An 18,852-nucleotide genomic window follows, 5' to 3' on the forward strand; every position below is an offset into this window, starting at 1 on the left:
AATGGATTGTAGACTAAACCTAAAGAGCCAAAACAAATTTCTTAGAAGAAACTACAGGAGTAAGTCCCATGTCATAGCCTTCTTAGATATGATGCCAAAAACAACCCAGAAATTAGAAAATAAATTTGACATTATCAAAGTGAAAAACTTTTGTCCTTCAAGGGGTACTTTAAAAAAAAAGAAGATTGAGAAGACAACTCACAGACTGGGAGGAGATATGTGCAAACCACATGTCTGATATGAGGGACTTAGATCTAGAATATTTAAAGAACTCCTACAACACAAGAATAAAAACACAAATAAATAACCCAGTGAAAAAACAGGGAAAAGATGTGAAGAGACATTTGTCCAGGTAAGATTTGCAAATGGCTAATAAGTACATGGAAAGATGCTCAAAATCATTTTATCAGGGATGTGCAAATCAAAACCACAAGATTCTATCTCAAACCGATAGGAAAGCTACATAAAAAGACAAACAATAATAAGTGTTGGTGAGGATATGGAGAAATCAGAACAGTCACACACTGCTGGTGAGAATATAAAATGATGCAGTGCTCTGTGAACAGTTTGGATATTCTTTAAAAGGTGAGCCATAAGGCGACAGTATGATCCGGCAATTCCACACCTATGTGTATACCCTAGAGAAATAAAAACACAGCCACCTGAAAACATGTACACCAATATGCATAGCAATATCATGCATCATGGCCAAAAAAAGTGAAAACAATTCAAATATCCATCAAAGCAACAAAACGTGATCTATCCATACAGTGGAATACTATTTGGTAATAAAACTGAGTAAGATTATGATATGTGCTATGGCAACAATAACCATGAAAGCCTCATGTTAAATGAAAGAAGATGACCATAAAAGGATCAAAAATTGTATGATTTTCTTCTTAAGAAATGTCCAGAATAAGGAAATTGATAGAAAGTGGATTAGTGGTTGCCTAGGACTAGAGAAAAATAGGAAAATGAGGAGTGACAGCTAATAATTAATAGGGTTTCTCTTTGGGATGATGAAAATATCCTAATACTGATGACAGCTGCACAACTCCGAGTGTACAAAAAAATCATCAAATTATGTACTTTCGATGGCTGAAGTACATGTTACGTGAATGACATCTTGATTATATTCCCCGGGAACAGTACAATGAGTCAGGGGCCTGTGGAGAACTGATGGATGCCCTGGAATTCCAGCCCTTCTTCCAACTGAGGTGACATCCTGTGGCTTGCCCAGCACCCAACTCTGGCCCAGCCTGTCCCAGCTAGCAGGCTGGCTGCCACCAGTGTTCACTCGGCCACCCCAAAGTGACCTGGGGCTCTCAGGGAAGGGGACACTCCTTTGTGCTGAGCATGTACTTTGTGTAGGATTGGGACTAGAAGAGGACTTTCAGGGACCTGAGAGTTGTACCCCTTTAAGTGCTGTAGCCCATGCACTTCCCTCAAGTCCTGGCCCTTACAGTGAGCCCTACACCCAGAAATCCAGATGCAAGGTTGGAGACAAACTGAGCAGGTCTGGCTGACTCCTGTCTGTTCTCTTTCCAGCCACACTCCTGCCATGCTACACGGAGGAACCCTGGAAGGGAAGCCCTTTGCAAGGAAAGCTCCACAAACCTGCCAGCAGCTCCCAAGTCTTAAGTGCCTTGCCTGAGTCTGGGTGGATGTTGGGAATCCCAAGACCTAAACTTCCCCTGGGAGCCAAGAAGCTTAGAATTAGATTGGCCATGAGATCCCAAGGGCCGTGGCGACCCAGGCTGGGGCTCAAAGCCCTCACACTCAAATGCTGTTCATTTATTCATTCAACAAACTTGTTGAGTACCTACTGTGTCCTGGGCCCTGTTCTAAAGCCATGTGTGTTAACAGTGAATGACAAATTCCAGTGTGAGAGACAGAAAGCACACATCGGTGATGGAGAAACAACCCACAAGCAATCCAGTGATGAAACTGAAACAACCACAAAGTAGAGAGGGATGGGGCTGCCACAGGCAGGCTAGAGGAAACCAGTGCAGGACCCAGGATGGATGGGACCACCGCACTTTAGAAAGGCAGGCATGAGGAGAAAGGTTGCAGGGGCCTCTGGTACTGGCTTTACTTGGTGTGTTTCCTGAGGTTGGTAGGAAATGTCTAAGCACCCACAGTCTCCTCACTGCTCCCAGGACCTTCAAAAGAGGCTGTGGTTACTCTGGCACCAACAGAAAGGGCACTCCCCAAGCAGGTGGCAGCACCCCCCCCATGTGACCAGGAGCTCAGACCAGAGACCTGGGGAGAGAGTGCTCCTGGGGGAAATCAAGGCCAGCAGGGGCTGCTGATCCACTCTCCCGGGCACCTCTGCTGAGGCCTTGGGGGTGTCTACATCGGGTCGGGCAGAGAAGGCAGGTCCTGGCTTCCCTCCTCGGTGCTCCTAGCCTAACACGCACCCCCAGGTGCCCAGCATAACAGAGCAGGAACTGAGCCTGGCCCCCAGGCCCTGCCATAGGTTTAAGCACCCCACACCCAGGCAGTGTCCCCAAGCCCCACCCCTCCACAAGCCTCCAGAAGCAAGATGCTCACAAGGCCAGGGTTTGGGGGGACTCTCTGCGGGTCCTTCACTCCCGCTAAGCACTGGTTCCTGTGCCTATCCCATGGGTGCAGATATTGAGCCCGAGTCACGGCCTATGGTCCAACGGTCAGCCCGGATCTGAGCCCATAAGGGCGGCCACTCTTCCCTCCCTAGCCCGGTTCCCCGCAGCAGGGAGTCTCCTGCTGAGAGGGGCGTGGTCTCACCTCTGAGCCCAAAGAGCTGCTTCTGGGACCGGAATTTGGACCTCGAGACAAGCAGCCAGCCGGCTCTCTCTACTCCTTGGTCCACCAGGGGGGAGAAAGGTGGGCGCAGGCTCCGGGCACCTCTGCGCCCCGCGGAGGCCCTTCCCCCTCGACTTCACTTCTGCTCCAGGGTTGGGCCCAGGAGACCCCGCCCCGCCGTCTTCACTTCCTTGGGCCACTGCTGCCGAGCCCGGCTGCGGTCTGTCTGGCCGTCAGATTAATATCCAGATATTAAGTAAACAATAAATTAGCAAAACTACAAGAAAATTTTACAGCCCTTTGCATTTGGCAATCATTGAGTGTTAATTAGAAATTCATTACAATTAAAACCCTGCCTAAACAGGGCCTGCGCGCCTTAATTACATCTGATTTTTAATTCAGAATACGTGTTTACACAGTAAGCGCTACGTACCCCATGATTATCCCCAATCCTCTTTATACTGTACTAATTATGTAAATTAAAGCTAATTAACTGACGAAAACTGCCGTTAATTCAACTGGTAAAAGATATGTGCTTGTAGAGGAGGCGCGGCCGCCCAGCTCCAGCCCCAGCCAGAGCCCGAGTGGGCGCTGGAGGCCGGACCGTGTGGACCCGGGACTCCCAGGCAGTAAAGCCAGGTGGGGGGCTGCAGGGAGCACCCCAGCCGCTCCCAGATCTCAAGTCCAGATCTCCGACCCTGGGCGCCACTGGACAGATAAAAGAGGCAAAATCCCCAGTAAGGGGGCTCAGGGAAGCCAAGAGCAGCGACTCCCGAGGGTTCCCCATGCTCTGGACAGGGCAGTAGGACCCCGAGGCCCCACTGAGGGAAAAGGGTGCCACACCACCCACACCTACACCTGTGTTCAAGACCCGGCTGTGCCACCGCCTGGCTTCCTGAACCTGAGCGGGCAACCTGGCTCTGCAGGGCCTTCTCCTCTGCACCGAGGCTCGGGAGCGCTATGAAGAAAGCTCGTGCCCTGCCCGGCGATGCTCGCTTCTCCAAGCTGGGCCCCCTCTGCAGCGTGCCAGGCACACTTGGAGTCTGGGGCTTATTGACTGAAGAACTTGGGGTGGGGGGCTGCCACGGCCTGACCCTCAGTTTCCCATCTGTAAAATGGGAATAAGTGTTCCCAGTTCGTTATCATTATTCTCTGCTTGCCCGTTGAGGGAACCGGCTCTGCCCACGGTAAAATGAGGTTTCTAGGAAGAGTAGGGCCCCAGTTCCGACCCCTATGACAGCCCCAACCCTCGACACCACCACCAAGCGGTGGCTCCTCCCCAGCCTCGGTCCCCGCGCCTTCCATCTTTGTCCAGGTCCCATGGAAGTCCTGGTGCCCGGTGGGGGCTGCAGTGCCCGGCTGGCGAGGAGCTGTCCGCAGCTCGGTGCTGAACCGGGAACAGAGGCGGCCCTGCACGCCCAGGAGCGGTGGGCCAGGGTGGCGGTAACCCTTTATAGGAGCGGCCCTGGGGAGCGCGCGTCCAGCCTGCCAGGGATGCGCGGAGGAGAGTTTGGCCCTCGCAGGACAATGAAGGGGAAACAGGCAGACCCTTCGCAGGGGGACCCTGCCCATCCTCTCCACCCCCACCCCACAACCTTGGGGGCGTCTTGGCTCCACGATCATTGTCACCATCATGCCGGATTCTGAGATTCCTTTTCAAAAAATCATTAGGAAGCTAAGAATAATTACTAAGAAGCGGGATTGTAATTATGGGACGGGGCAGCCCGGGCCAAGGCAGGGGAGCCGAGCTGGCAGGAACTGGAGGTGACACTCCGGCTGGGACGGAAAATAGGTTCCTGTTGCCCTCCCCGGAAGGAGTGGGTACAGAGAGCCACAGAGTTGACCCCGGACCGAGGCCACGACTGGAAAAGACGGACGCATGGAGGGCCAGGGCGGAGACGGGAAGAGGGGCTGGGCAGGGTTCAGAGTGAAAGGCTGGGCGCGGAGGGGGAACTGAGGGAGGTGAACGGAAGAACGGAACTAGAAGAGGCCACAGAGCCCTGCAACTTAGGAGGGGCTCTCAGGGTGTCAGGAGACTCTCGAGGGTGGGGGTGGCCGCACCCCTCCCCGGATGCTAAGGCTGCTAGGGCGATCTGTTCGCTCCTCAGACCTTTCCTGGGGTCCCCGCGAGCGAGCGGAGAAGGGGAGACAACCCCAGGGGAGCTGGAACACAGGAGGGGCGAGGGGGTCCATATCCCGGAGCGAGAAGGAAACGAGGGGGCGGGGGAGGAGTGACCTCGGCCGCCACCCGAGGAAGATTTATGGCGCCGCGAGCCGGGTTCCAAGGACAGGCTGCGCTCGCCTCGCCGCTGCTACCACCGTCGGTCGCTGCCGCCGTGGCCTCTGCGCTCCCTGCCCGGGCGGCCCGCCGCGCCCCGGGCCATCCCTGCCATTATTAACTTCTGTTTGATTAGGGTAATTGTTCAAACTTGGGCTGGACAGTATGATTAATTACAGCTTAATTAACGTGTCCATTAAGGACACTTAATGCCACGGGGTCTAGGAAGGGGGGTGAAAGCGACGAGGGGGCGCCCGAACGCGGGCGGGGTGGGGGGTGGTGCGACTTCGAACTCAGATGAAGTAGAGATTGAGATTTGAAGAAAAAAAGAAGCTGCGGACCCAAAGAGGGGATTGAGGGGAAGACGGAAAGCAGGAGCGGGGTGGAGAGAAATGGAGCTTTGGGGAGACAGAAGGCGCGGACGGCGGGGGGCTGGTCCCCACCCCCACCGCCGGAAATCCGAGTTAGCAACGTTAACTCAGTAGTTGACCCCAGGTCTCGCCCAGGGCACCCAGGTCCTGCCTGGGCCTGTTGATGATGAGGGGGTACATTCCAGGCTGGAGTGTGGCGGGGGTGGCAGTCTAGTTCCCGGTCCGGCCCAGAGGAGGGAGAGCAGAGTGGCGCTCCCCAGCCTAGAGCTCTCCGGGGAGCCGTGGGGAAGGCGGATCTGCCCCTTCCGGCTGCTTTCTGCCCGGCCCGGTACTCTAGTCCTTGTCCCCAGAGCTGGTGACCCTATCGGCTCCCTAGGCCACTCTGGGTTCCACTGCCCGGAAGGCAGAAAGCGAAGTACCTCTCCCAGCTCCCCTTTCTCCTGCGCTCCCCTCAGCTCCGTCACCTGGCTCTAGCCCCGCTCGATCCTGGCCCCTCGGAGGGCTCTGGGCCCTCCCCACTTTGTTCTTGGGGGCAAACTTTGCGGCCCCGGGCCCCTCCTCCCACTTGGCCTCTCCCGCTAGCGCGGGTCGCAGGTGCGGGACGCGGGCCGCAGGTGTGCGGCCGCTTACCTGGGGCGCGCAGGCCCTGGGGCTGCGGAGAGGCGGTGGGCGCGGCGCGAGTGGCCCGCGGGCGGGTGGACCCGGGAGGCTGTGAGGGGGCTGCACGGGTGGTGGGTGTGACGCCCCGGCTCGCAGCTGTCAGGCGCGCCCGCCCCGCGCCGGCCTGGCCACTCGGACTGCGTCTGCCGCCGCGCCATGCGCTCTGGGCTTCGGCCTCTTCTTCGGGCCAGTCCCCGGCCTCGGGGGCAGCGGCTCGGGGCACACGTCTCCGCTCCCGGGTCCCTGGCGCTTGGCTCCTGCTGAGAGCGGGAGGGGCCGCGGGTGGGGGCGCGGGGAGCCCGGGAGCGCGGCTGTGCGCGCGCGCGGGGAGGGGCCGCGCCGTCACCCGGAGAGCCTGGCGGATCCCGGACTCCCGCCCGCCGCTCCGCCCGCCGCGCACCTCCGCTTGCCCGCTCGCCCGGCTCCAGCCGCCGCCGCACGGTGAGTACCTGCGACCCGCAGCCCCTCGTCCCCGCGCCCTGCCGCTCAGCTTTTCTTTTTCGGTTAGTTCCGAGGTGGGCTCTTGTGGCTGTTGTTTTTATGATGCCTAACGACTCCACCGCCGGACTCTCACCGCTGCCCGCCTCCCGCCTGCTCACCCCCCGCAAGGTCTCCCTGAAGTCCCGGGAGCCGGCGAGGGTTCCCCAGCTGCCCTGGCCGTTGCTTCTCTTCACTGAGCACCGCCCCTCGCCGGTGCTTTCCGCTTTGGTCCCTCAAAATGCTATTCCTTTCCTAGGGCCCCTTTCTGCTGGCTCCGGGGCCCAGAGTCCCCTTATTTTACTCGGGAAAACCCCACGGGGACCCCGGACCCTCAACGCTGGGTTCGGGCGCTCTCTTCACTGGATGCGGGCCTGGACGCACTTGCGGGTTTCAGGAAACGGAGAAGCCATAGTCATTTCCCAGGGCCGCGCGCCCCAGCCACCTACACAGCCTGCCTGAGAGCCCTCCCTGGGGGCGCAGGGCTTGTCTCGTTGACCCATCAGCCAGGGAATTAGGACCGTGGTTTTGCCTGCTAAAATGTTAGCAGGGACTTCAAGGCCAAGGGAGGGTCAACTTGTTTCAGTTTTATTCGAAGAGATAAAGATAAAACAGATAATAGATAAACAGCTTGATACTTGAAGAAGATACGAGACAGATGGGAGAAACACAAGCGAACTGGCAGAAGACAGCTCAGGGACAGGTAAGATCGACAAATGAAGAGCACCTAAATGAAGAGCGAAGGAGAGAGAGGCAGACAGAAGATTTCAGTCTCTTCACCAAGGCTTTTGAACTTGGACTCTCTGCGTGGTTGAAGTTGCCCCTCTGAAATGGATTTGCCTTTCTGGCCGAATTTAGGGGAGGGCCCGTCCAGGTTGGGCTGCCCGGGCTGTAGGAGCACCTGCACCCCCGGGGCCAGATTGGAGCCTTGTGTGTCTGGGGACACGTGGTTGGGCCGCGCATCCTAAGAGACCCTGAATATCAGTTCCCAGGTCCCGCTCCATGCAGCTGCTGCGGTCTGCAGGCACGGCTGTTTGGGCCCGAGGGCATAGTGCAGGACTGCAGCAACTTCTGTGCCTGGAGCTTTGCCGTGACTCTGAAGACCCGCCAGGACTGGTTCCTTCTAGCCCAGAAGAGTCGGGACAGAGAGGCATGAAGGGCACTCAGAGAAGAAACTCCCACAAAAGAAGAAGCCCACAGCCCTCCAAGACTGCGTTTGGCCTGATAGGAAAGGCATATTGTGAAGGGGACAGCCCAGAGAGTGGGCGATCAGAAGCGAAGGAGAAGTAGTTGCTGAGAAACTTCTATGAGAACCTGTCCCATGCGCTACCCCAAATGAAAACCAGCTTTGGTTTGGAACGCAGTTAAAAATGCAGAAAATGTGGTTAGATACTGCTCAATCCTTGTCCCACTGATGGCTGGAAAGAAAACGGCTTCTATATCCAGCCGGGATCTTTCTGCTCAACGAACGCGGGGCGCCAGGTGTGAATAGAGAAGCTCAGGCTGGTGGGAGCCCACACTCTGGGCCCCGGAAGCCGGTCGGCACGGAGCTGGACGGAGCGGGGACCGCCCTGGGTCTGGGAGCTCGTGGCGAGCTTTGGAGAGGGTAGGGTTCAGCACCGCGAACAGCGGTCGCCTCCGCCTCTCCCCTCCCAGGCAGCCCCGGTCCCCTCCTTCTCCCTGCCCCATCCTCGGCCCCCGAAGTCTGAAGGTGGGCAGTGACTGCGCCTCCCTCACCTCCCCGTCGCTGCCCCCGCCCGCCCCCGTACGTGTGCTACTGAGCAGAGGGGCCGCCGGTCGCCGAAGTCTGGGCTTCAGGACCCGGCAGGGCAGGCTGCGAAGGCGCGTGGATCTGGGCTCCAGAAAGCCTGGGTCTGGAAATGGCATTGCTGTGTGGCCTTGGGCAAGTCACCTTCCATCTCTGGGTCCCACTTCCTTCCCAATCCAAAAATGGGATTGGGTTCCTTGCAGCTGGGGCATTCCTGAGGTCGCCACCACCCCTTGGCCTAACTCAGACCCCGAGGGCTTTTGTTCCAGCTCTCACACGGTTATGAATAACAAAAGACGCCCATTCCGGGGACCAAAGAGCTTGGACTCCCCACTGCCAAGTGTCCCCCCCACCCACCGCGCGCCTAACTCCGCACGCCCCACTGGGCGGCCGGGCGTAGGTAGCTGTGCTGGAAATGGCTCATCTGCTCTCTGCTCTCTCTGTTTCGCAGGAGCGGCGGCATGGAGGCTCTCACCACTCAGCTGGGGCCGGGGCGCGAGGGCAGCTCGTCGCCCAACTCCAAACAAGAGCTGCAGCCCTACTCGGGGTCCAGCGCCCTCAAACCCAACCAGGTGGGCGAGACGTCGCTGTACGGGGTCCCCATCGTGTCGCTGGTTATCGACGGCCAGGAGCGCCTGTGCCTGGCACAGATCTCCAACACTCTCCTCAAGAACTACAGCTACAATGAGATCCACAACCGCCGCGTGGCCCTAGGCATCACGTGCGTGCAGTGCACGCCGGTGCAGCTGGAGATCCTGCGCCGGGCCGGGGCCATGCCCATATCGTCTCGCCGCTGCGGCATGATCACGAAGCGCGAGGCCGAACGCTTGTGCAAATCTTTCTTGGGCGAGCACAAGCCACCCAAGCTGCCCGAGAACTTCGCCTTTGATGTAGTGCACGAGTGCGCGTGGGGCTCGCGCGGCAGCTTCATCCCTGCGCGGTACAACAGCTCCCGGGCCAAGTGCATCAAGTGCGGGTACTGCAGCATGTACTTCTCGCCCAACAAGTTCATCTTCCACTCGCACCGCACCCCCGACGCCAAGTACACCCAGCCCGACGCCGCCAACTTCAACTCGTGGCGCCGTCACCTCAAGCTCAGTGACAAGTCGGCCACGGACGAACTGAGCCACGCTTGGGAGGACGTCAAGGCCATGTTTAATGGTGGCACGCGCAAGCGGACCTTCTCGCTGCAAGGAGGCGGCGGAGGTGCTAACGGCGGGTCGGGCGGGCAGGGGAAGGGTAACACGGGGGGCGGCGGTGGCCCGGGCTGCGGCGCCGAGATGGCCCCAGGCCCACCGCCCCACAAAAGCCTGCGTTGTGCAGAAGACGAGGCTGCCGGGCCTCCGGGTCCGCCTCCTCCCCACCCGCAGCGTGGACTGGGGCTGGCGGCTGGAGCCAGCGGCCCAGCCGTCCCCGGAGGGCCTGGGGGCGGTGCGGGCGTGCGCAGCTACCCGGTGATCCCCGTGCCCAGCAAAGGCTTCGGCCTCCTGCAAAAGCTGCCCCCGCCGCTCTTCCCGCACCCTTACGGCTTCCCCACGGCCTTCGGCCTATGCCCCAAAAAGGACGACCCAGTGTTGGGCGCTGGTGAGCCCAAGGGCGGCCCTGGCACTGGCGGCGGCGGCGCAGGCACCGGCGCGGGTGGCCCTGGAGCTGGCCATTTGCCCCCAGGAGCAGGGGCGGGCCCGGGCGGCGGGGCCATGTTCTGGGGCCATCAACCCGCCGGGGCTACCAAGGACGCAGCGGCGGTGGCCGCAGCGGCGGCGGCTGCCACTGTGTACCCGACGTTCCCCATGTTCTGGCCAGCTGCGGGCAGCCTCCCGGTTCCACCCTACCCGGCCGCACAGAGCCAGGCTAAGGCCGTGGCGGCCGCAGTGGCGGCGGCGGCGGCCGCGGCGGCCGCGGCTGCTGGCGGTGGCGGCCCGGAGGCCCTGGATGGCACGGAACCAACCAAGGAGGGCGGCCTCGGCGCGGAGGAGCGCTGCCCGAGCACGCTGTCTCGAGGGCCGTTGGACGACGACGGCGGGGACGAGGGGCTGCCGCCGCCCTTGGCCCCCCTGCAGCCCCCGCTGCCTCCGCCCGCCCGCAAAGGCTCCTACGTGTCGGCCTTCAGACCAGTGGTCAAGGACGCCGAGAGCATTGCCAAGCTCTATGGCAGCGCCCGCGAGGCCTACGGCGCGGGGCCTGCTCCTGCTCGTGCGCCCGGGCCCGGCACGGGAACTGGCGGCGGCTACGTGAGCCCGGACTTTCTGAGCGAGGGCAGCTCCAGCTACCATTCCGCCTCGCCCGATGTGGACACCGCGGACGAACCCGAGGTAGACGTGGAGTCCAACCGCTTCCCCGACGAGGAGGGCGTCCAGGACGAGGCCGAGTCCAGGGCGCCTAGCGCGCCCAGCGCGGGAGGTGGCCCAGACGGCGATCAGTCCGCTGGACCCCCGTCTGCCACCTCCTCAGGCGTGGATGGTCCCACAGACTCTCCCGATGACAGCCCCGCTCCCCGGCGTCGCCTCGGGCCACCCCCAGGTCGGTCGGTGTTCGGGGACTTGGCGGCCGATGACGCGGTGCGAAGACCCGAGAGGAGTCCGCCGAACGGCGGCTACGAGTTACGAGAGCCTTGCGGGCCCCTGGGAGGCCCAGCGACGGCCAAGGTGAGCCCTGCGCCCACCCCGCGGGGGGCGCCTCCTCGCGGACCCCTCCGCACAGTTTGAGAGCAGGGCGGGCCCAGCCCGGGTGGAGATGGGGATTTTGTTCCGCGCAGGCGTTGGAGCAGTTGCCTGGCTGCTCTCCGCAGGCCCAGTCGCGGAGCCCAGCAGTTGGGCTCGCTGGGTCTCCGGAACTGTGGGTTCCGGAAGATCCAGGCGCGGTGGGTGGGGGAGGGGCGCGGGCCCGAGGACCTGTGTGCTTTGTTTTTGTTGATGGAGAGATCGGCAGAAACCGCCAGACTTCCAGAAAGAGCTAGTAAAGGGGTCTGGAGGAAGAAAGGGACCCAGGAGCGGAGAAAGGCGCTCTCCAGGCCCAGCCCGGAGCGCGCCTGTCCAGACTGGGTCAGAAGCCCAAGGAAGACAAGTGAGCGGGCAGGGAGAAGAGGAGACAGCCTCTCCCAAGTTGCTCAGCAACACCGGGTCCCCTGAGTGACCCTCCCGCCCGATCCCAACTCGCAGCTTCAGAGTCCGGCCTCGGGAACCGCAGGGCTGGTGCTGAGAAGCTGTGTGTGCGGGTTGTGGCTAGGCCGGGCTCCTTGACCATTTTGAAAGTAGCTGCGCACACGTGTACTTTTCCATTCGGGTCATTAAAACGCGTATCATTAACCGGATGCGAAAGGCGTCATTTATGCCGGGGACCGGGCGCCGGCGCGGGCGGGAAGGAAAATGCCGAGCAGGGGAAGAGCGCAGAATGGGGGCAGCTCTGAACGGCCGGGGGAGCCGCTTTGTGTTTGGAGTAATTTGCTCGCGGGCGCCAATAATTATCCTGAATCTACAACGGTGGCGTGGACTCGGAGGACGCCGGGGTGGGCCGCGTGCGTCACCGCTGTCCGGGGTGTCCGGGTCCCGCGCGCGAGCCAACCTCCGCATCCCCTCGGCGCTTCCTGTTGGCCGCGGGCGGGGCGGGGCGGTGAGGGCAGCCACCAATCGCCCTCTAATCGCCTGTCGTTTCTCGGCCGCCGCAGGTGTACGCGCCCGAGAGGGACGAGCACGTGAAGAGCGCGGCGGCGGCGGTGGCGTTGGGGCCCGCGGCCTCCTATCTCTGCACCCGTGAGGCCCACGGTAACCCCGCCGAGGCCGCTGGCCACTGTCCCGGGGACACGGCAGGCAGAGGGCCGGGGCCAGGCCAGGCCTGCTGGGGGAGACGAGCGCAGAAAGAAGCGAGAGAAAGGGAGCGGGAAAGAAAATAATGACAGAAAAAGGCAGCTAAGCGGAAAAGTCCCAATAGCTCCCATGGTTTGGTTACCTGAAAGCAGTCCCCAGCTGTCCCTCCATAGCACACAGACACCTCTCCACGACACACACAGGGTTAAACCTTTTAAAAACCACTTCGGGCAGCGCCTTCCAGTCCTCTCATTTATTCAGCAAGTGTGTTTGGCCTGGGGCCCCCCGTGGCCTGGCTGGCTGTGACCGGACGACAAGGGCGTCTGGGTGCGGGCTAGGGTACCCCAGAAGCGCCGGTGCAACTCCGGGGACTAGGGTGGGGGGCTCCCGGGACCCCGTCGCTAGCAGAGGAGGGGCCCGGACCTCGGAAATCTGGGCTGGCAGAGGCACCCCTGCCCGGGACAATGCCCCACCACCACCACCCAGAAGGTCGCCGCCTGGGCTGCGGTCTCCGCCGGAGTATCGCGGGCAGATCCGGGCGCCAGGCACGCTCGCTGTGCCCCGGTAGTTGCGCGCGATGTAGGTCGCTTGTCCCTGGTGGCCTCTGCTGCTCGTCTTACTCTTTCCGAGGGGCTGAGGAGGGGGCGTGGAGCAGGGAGAAAGAGCAGACCAGACCCTGTCACGCGAGGGGGAGGGGTGCCCGGGCCAAAGCCTCGGGGCGCGCGCCTGGGCGCACAGCCGGAAACCAGCGGCGGCCACGATGTTTTTAATTAGGGCTAGGGCGCTCCAACCGCGGCAGCTCTGGCTGTATCGGGGTCACAGTTTCTTTGCCTCTCCTTGAAACTCGGTTTATTCCCTTTAAAGAGCCAGATAAGGAAGACAATCACTCGACCGCCGACGATTTGGAAACGAGGAAATCCTACTCAGACCAAAGGAGCATCTCCCAGCCCAGTCCCGCAAACACAGACCGAGGTGAGCCCTGGGATTCCTCCTGCCCCTCCCGTAGCTGGGAGCTGGGACCCAGGTCGCCCAGGTTTCAATGGGCTTCGAGGCAAGACATTCATTTATGATCCAGCCGCTGCCAGTTCTTTCCTTCCTCTGCGAGCAGATAACTATTAAATATTAAGGGGAGTGGGGTTCAGGCTGTGTTTCGGGGGACAGCTGAATTGTAGGTGGCTTGGGGCTCTTCCTGGCAGATGAAAAGGAAATGGAGGGCCAGCCTCGCCTACCGAAAACAGGTCAAGGCCACTTCCTTCCCAAGGACAACCCATCTTCCCTGGACCCAAACATAGCATGGATGGTGGGTAGTGTGGATGCCTGTGATTGTCTTCTCTCAGGCAGAGGGTCTGGATTAGGTCCCTGATTTGGCACAGTTCCCAGGATGCTCGCCCTTCCCCTCTCAAGGCCTCTCCCAGTGCAGCACCCCTCTCACCTGCCCTTGTATCCCAGGGGAAGAGGGGCTCACCTTGGATGTCACAGGAACTCAGCTGGTGGAGAAGGATATTGAAAACCTGGCCAGAGGTGAGGTTAAATCTGCAAAATGGGGGTAGGCTGTGCTTGAGGGAGATGGACCCTGCCTGTAGAGGGGGTATAATTCCCACCTAGGTTTGTGGGAAGGTCATGGCTACTGGGCGGAAGGGTCAGTTTTTATTTCCCTGGGTAGGAAAAATAATCCTCTGGACACATCCTGGCACAAAGGTGTAAGTATGGTTAGGGGATGGGGAGAGTGACCCATGTCCCTGGAGGTTTATTGGAAGTTTGAGTTTCAAGACCTGAGTCTGTCCTGGATAGGCTAGTAAGAGAGTAATGATTCTCAGAACTCCGATGCTGTGGCCAATCAGGTAGGACAATTGGGAGTTCCCCCAACTCTGTGGAAAACAGAACTATTTCTGAAGAGCAAGATTGCAAGGAGACGTTTATGTTAGGACCATGGGAGAAGTTACAGCGTGCCCCCCTCCATTGATGTATGACTACAGTGAGGGTGGAGCTTGTTTGCAGAATGGGATACTCAGGGTTGCTGTTAAGCCTGCAAGGGGGAGAATGTGGCTTGAAGCATAGAGAAAGGGGGAGTTTTGGACCCCACTTTGCCCCTCTATCTTTCATTCCTTCCATGGGGAGGCTCCAGACACTAACAGCCACATGGTTGGGGCAGCTTCTCTAGGACTGGAATCCCTCTAGAACTGGAGCCCACACACCCAGCCTGTGGATAGTTTTCGAATTGGTGGGAGAAGGGAGACAAGCATCAGTGGTCTTTCACGTTTCTTGGTTACAGATTTTAGGATGTGCCGTTACTTTCAAAATCTGTTTGTTTGATGATACTGGGGATTGAACCTAGGGCCTCATGCATGCTAGGCAAGCACTCTTTCACTGAGCTACACTCCTAGCCCTCACTTATGTTTTCTATGAGGGTTCTTAGCATGCATTGGGGGGTCTGGGGATCTCCTGGAATTGTGGGCAATTGTTAAGTATGTGTATTTCTCTGGGAAAGTTGTTCAAATCATTGACCAGATTCTCCCTGATTTGTATCCAAAGGAGGGATTAGGATTGTCACTTGAAGGGGGAAGCCACATTTTTGTGGGTCTTCCATCCTCTAAAGTTAGGGAATTAGGAACAGTTCAACAGATGCCAAACTGGTTATTTCCCTGGAACCAGGGCCCCAAAATCCAAAATAGGTTCCGCCCTCCTGTATTTGATTCTCCTGGGTCTCCTACCCCTAGCCCCCTGTCCTTCCTCAAATCCTTTGAATGAAAATGGAAAGCCAGAGTGTTGAAAGCCACTACCCCAACTTGGGTCCCTGGACCTCAGTCCTTAGTGGGTCCCTAGAATTCCCCATCCCCCCCATCCTGACCTCTCACCCTCTCCCCTTCACAGAGGAATTGCAAAAACTGCTCCTGGAGCAAATGGAGCTCCGCAAGAAGCTGGAGCGAGAATTTCAGAGTCTCAAAGGTACTCCCACCCTTCTTCACCCCGCCTCAACATTGTTGCCCAGACTCGTTCTGGGAGCTGGGTGCAGGCACCTGCCCCTGTGGGCCCCGTCAGATGTCAGATCGGAACTCCCGTTTCCTGGGTTTCCAGCTGAGCGAGTGACTGGGTGGGGTGGGGTGGGTGTAGGGGTGGGTGTAAGGTTGAGGATGGGAAGGAGGAGGAAGAGAAGCTGGGGAAGGAGGCTGTGCTTAACAGCTCTCACTTAATCAATTTGCACAGATAATTTTCAGGATCAAATGAAGAGGGAATTGGCTTATCGAGAAGAAATGGTGCAACAGCTGCAGATTGTCAGAGGTAAGACTGGAGTCAGGTGAGCGCATGCACGGGCCATAACTGCCTCTCGTCTGGCAGGAGCCGCAATGTTGGCTCAGTCATTTGGATTTAAATTGAAGGTAATTCAACAATTATTTTTTTATTTAATATCCTTTGTATACTCTGATTAGCCTCAGAATGGCAAGCGAGCCCAGCAAACGGCTTGCAGGCATCATTACATGGAGTGATTGAACTTCTTATCGCGGCAATTTCCATGGTTTCTAAATTAAAAATCGAGGCGTAAAATTACCTGGGAAGTAATGCCTAAGTTTGCTTTAATTTTGGTTAGATCCGTCTGCCTTTAAGCGCCATCCCAGGCCATTTCCTCCCTCCACCAGTCTGCAGTTTGGGGCCCTGGTACGCGCCCCCCCCCCATTCTCCCAGTGGTTTCCAGGAGGGGATGGGGGTGGCCGGGGCTGTGACCCTGCTGGCCGCCCTGAAGGCCACCTCGCTTTCCTCACCCGCCCCTCTCCTTGTCTTCCAGACACCCTGTGTAACGAACTCGACCAGGAGCGGAAGGCGCGCTATGCCATCCAGCAGAAATTAAAAGGTGCGGACCGAGAAACAAAGCTGGGGTGCCAGGGCCCGGCTGGGCCCCTAAATGAGTGAATGGATGGGGGGGGGATGAGCAGCGGGGCTTGTGAGAGAGAAGGCGGGGGGGGGGGGGTACTTGGACCAGAAACTGAAAAGCGGGAAGTGGGGATTGACTGTAATGGGGAGCTTATTCTAGAAGATGGGGTAGGAAGGCACAGCCTTTTGATCTCCGGGCATCCAAAAAATCTGCCTTCTGAGCCATCTGACCTTGGGCAGGTCAGTCCCTCTTTTTCTGAGCCTCAGTTTCCTCTTGTGCAAGACGGGGCTATTGAACCAGAGCGGCGGCTCTCAGTCACCATGTCTCTCTCCTGCCTCCTTTCTGGCCCGCGGGGTTGAGAACCCCTGAGCCCAAAGGGTTGCTGAGGCGAGGAGGGGGACTGATGGGCTGCGCGGGGCAGGCGAGGCCGCCAACGTGGCCGGTGCGACTCTCTCTCCAGAAGCCCACGACGCTCTGCACCACTTCTCCTGCAAGATGCTGACGCCCCGCCACTGCACCGGCAACTGCTCCTTCAAGCCCCCGCTGTTGCCCTAGGGCCGGTCTGGCCGCGCCCACGCGCCCTCAAGCCATGCTGCTCCTTCTCGTAAATGCCCGCGGCGGTGCCCGGCGGCCGGAGCGAGGAACAAGCCATTCGGACTCGACCGATGTAAATACAGCCCGGCCGCCGCGCGCTTCCGGGGCTCCCCGGCCTTGCTGCCCCCTGCGGGGCGTTGCAGTCCAAGGCCTGGCTCGTTTCCAAGTGTAAATACCACGTTGTCCCCCCGACCCCCGGTTAAACTCCAGGGCCTTGGAACTCAAAGGGTTAACTGGACCCATGGCGGGGGCGGGGGCGGGGGACTGAGAGGACAGCACCCACCCCTGCGCGTGCGCAGCCTGGGCCCCCATTGTGAATACAATGTAGCAACTTCGCTGGCGGCGGCTGCTCCCTCCCCGTCCACTTCTGAAACTCTTGTTCCTAAGGACAAAGTGGCTATGTGCAATGGATGTAAATGTACTCAGTCTCTTGGTTCAGTGTTAAGTTCACGTTCATTTATTTGAGTCTAAGTTATTTTTCTTTCTTCTCCTGGACCCACTTCCCCTCCCGTTTTGTATTACCTTTTGAGGGGCTTTTTGCTTTGTCTATTTTTGTTGTTGTTGTAACCTCTTGATTGTAACAGCACTTTAAAAGGGCGACAACTGACTCATGAGATGGCGACCACCTTGAGCCTGTTTGGAGGAGATCACCCTATATCCGTGACTTTTGTTTTTAATAAAAGAAAAATCTGTCACTTTCTGGGGTTTCGGAGGTGGGAGTGTGGGCGAAGGGCCATGCCACAGGTGGGGTGGGTACCACCTCCTGTCGCCTGGGTTACAGCTGTGCTTGCTCAGTAGACAGCAGTCAGCACCCAGCCTCTACTGACCCACCTAGGCGAACCAGCTTTCCCGGGGGCACCCCCTGTCCACACCAGGAGGCTCTCTGGGCCCCACTTAGGGAAAAGGGGACGACTGATTGCCTGGTCCCCTGTACAACTGTCCCTTCCCTCAAGCTCTTGTAGGGGCACAGAGTCCATTCATGTGGTGCCCACGCCTGCCAGGGGGAAGTTACCTCCCGGGTACCTAGAGACAGGGCACTCTCAAGCCTGCCCGGAACCCTGGGTTCCACCCCCGCCAGCTGGCACAGGCACTGCTGGCCTGGCCGAGGAGCTGAGGAGCGCTGGGAGGAAGCATGAAGGGCAGCCCTGGGTCCACAGGCCTGGGAAGGAAGGAGGGACTTGAAGCTGGCCCCTGCCGCCCAGCTGCTGAGGAAAGGAGGGAGCCCAGGCCGAAACTTAATGCTCCCAGAATTCCCAATTCTAAGTAGACTTGAGGACGTTGAGGAACTCAGAGCGGAAAGTGAAGTGCCCAGGGGCTGCAGCGCTGGCTACACCTCCGCTAAGGCATCCTGCCTGGGTCGTGGTTGGTGTGGCCTCTGCTTGTTGCAGGCCTCCCGTAGGCCTGTTTCCTATGCACCTGCCCATCGGGCCACAGATAACAGATGTAAATTGCAGAACACTTTAATTTTCTTTTTCTTCGTTGGGCTCAAAGGATGGATGGAGGAGGAAAGCACAAGGTATTGGGCTGAATTTTACCTCCTCATCTGGCTAATCGGGCGTCCCAGTGCGCCTTTTATTTTATTTTCTGTGGGCTTCAGTTTCAGCCTGTATAAAATGACTTTCGAGCCTTTGTCCACAGAGAGTTCTGGAAGTGCCCTGAGAGGTAAACTGAGCCCAGGCCGCTGCAAGACCAGTGCTCGCTCGGAGGGCTCTGCTCTGAGACATCCCAAACTCGCTCAGAGCATCCCTCAGGCAGGGAGCCTGGAGGCGGGCGCGGGCCCCGCGTCTCCCCAGGAGGAACCCTGGGTGCAGGGCGGGCCGGGCTGCGTGCCCGGGATGTCGGGCCCTGGCCGAGCGGGCAGGCAGGGGGCTGGCGGATGGGGGCGTGCTCTGGTCCTCTGGGAAGGGGGAGGGCCCCGCAGCCCCGCCGCACGCGTTGGCAGCCAGTCCCCGATCTCCCTGCGCCTGGGCTGTGGGACCTCAAGTCCCAAGGTATTTCGAGGGCTGAATCCAGCGAGGACTCGAGGAAATATTGAGGTGAAGGCACTGGGCACACTCAGGCGCCGCCTCTAGGTCTGCCAGCCAGGACTCTGCGGGCTGGACCCACCGGATCAGTTCTCCGTACCCCAAAAGTGACATCCGAAGAGAAAGTGACTTGAGTTTCCAGGGCACACCAGACGCGAGCGAAGCTGGGACGCGGGGTCGGAGGGTGCACCTCGTTTCTTTACCCCACGGCATAAATGCACCCCT

At 59.1% G+C, this 18,852-nt stretch overlaps 1 protein-coding gene across 1 annotated transcript; it reads left to right on the forward strand.

The window, feature by feature from the left end:
• Window positions 1–8,794: 8,794 nt before the first annotated feature.
• Window positions 8,795–17,303, forward strand: Skor1 (SKI family transcriptional corepressor 1). Its single transcript, XM_021237194.2, has 8 exons — window positions 8,795–10,983; window positions 12,003–12,099; window positions 13,006–13,113; window positions 13,591–13,662; window positions 15,013–15,087; window positions 15,346–15,420; window positions 15,923–15,988; window positions 16,470–17,303. The coding sequence occupies exons 1-8, from the start codon at window positions 8,800–8,802 to the stop codon at window positions 16,562–16,564; spliced, it is 2,772 nt and encodes a 923-aa protein (XP_021092853.1). The 5' UTR covers window positions 8,795–8,799; the 3' UTR covers window positions 16,565–17,303.
• Window positions 17,304–18,852: the final 1,549 nt, after the last annotated feature.

Source organism: Heterocephalus glaber, unplaced genomic scaffold (assembly GCF_053883595.1).
Source record: "Heterocephalus glaber isolate CG9 unplaced genomic scaffold, H.glaber_assembly_v1.0 deba00001689, whole genome shotgun sequence".
In the NCBI taxonomy this organism is placed as follows: domain Eukaryota; kingdom Metazoa; phylum Chordata; class Mammalia; order Rodentia; family Bathyergidae; genus Heterocephalus; species Heterocephalus glaber.

Excerpts from the sequence above, each read along its gene's own strand:
- Skor1 (XM_021237194.2), top strand. The coding sequence starts at position 8,800 with ATGGAGGCTCTCACCACTCAGCTGGGGCCGGGGCGCGAGGGCAGCTCG. Across the intron at positions 13,114-13,590 it reads TCCCGCAAACACAGACCGAG|GGGAAGAGGGGCTCACCTTG; the intron begins GTGAGCCCTGGG and ends CTTGTATCCCAG. Across the intron at positions 15,989-16,469 it reads CATCCAGCAGAAATTAAAAG|AAGCCCACGACGCTCTGCAC; the intron begins GTGCGGACCGAG and ends CTCTCTCTCCAG.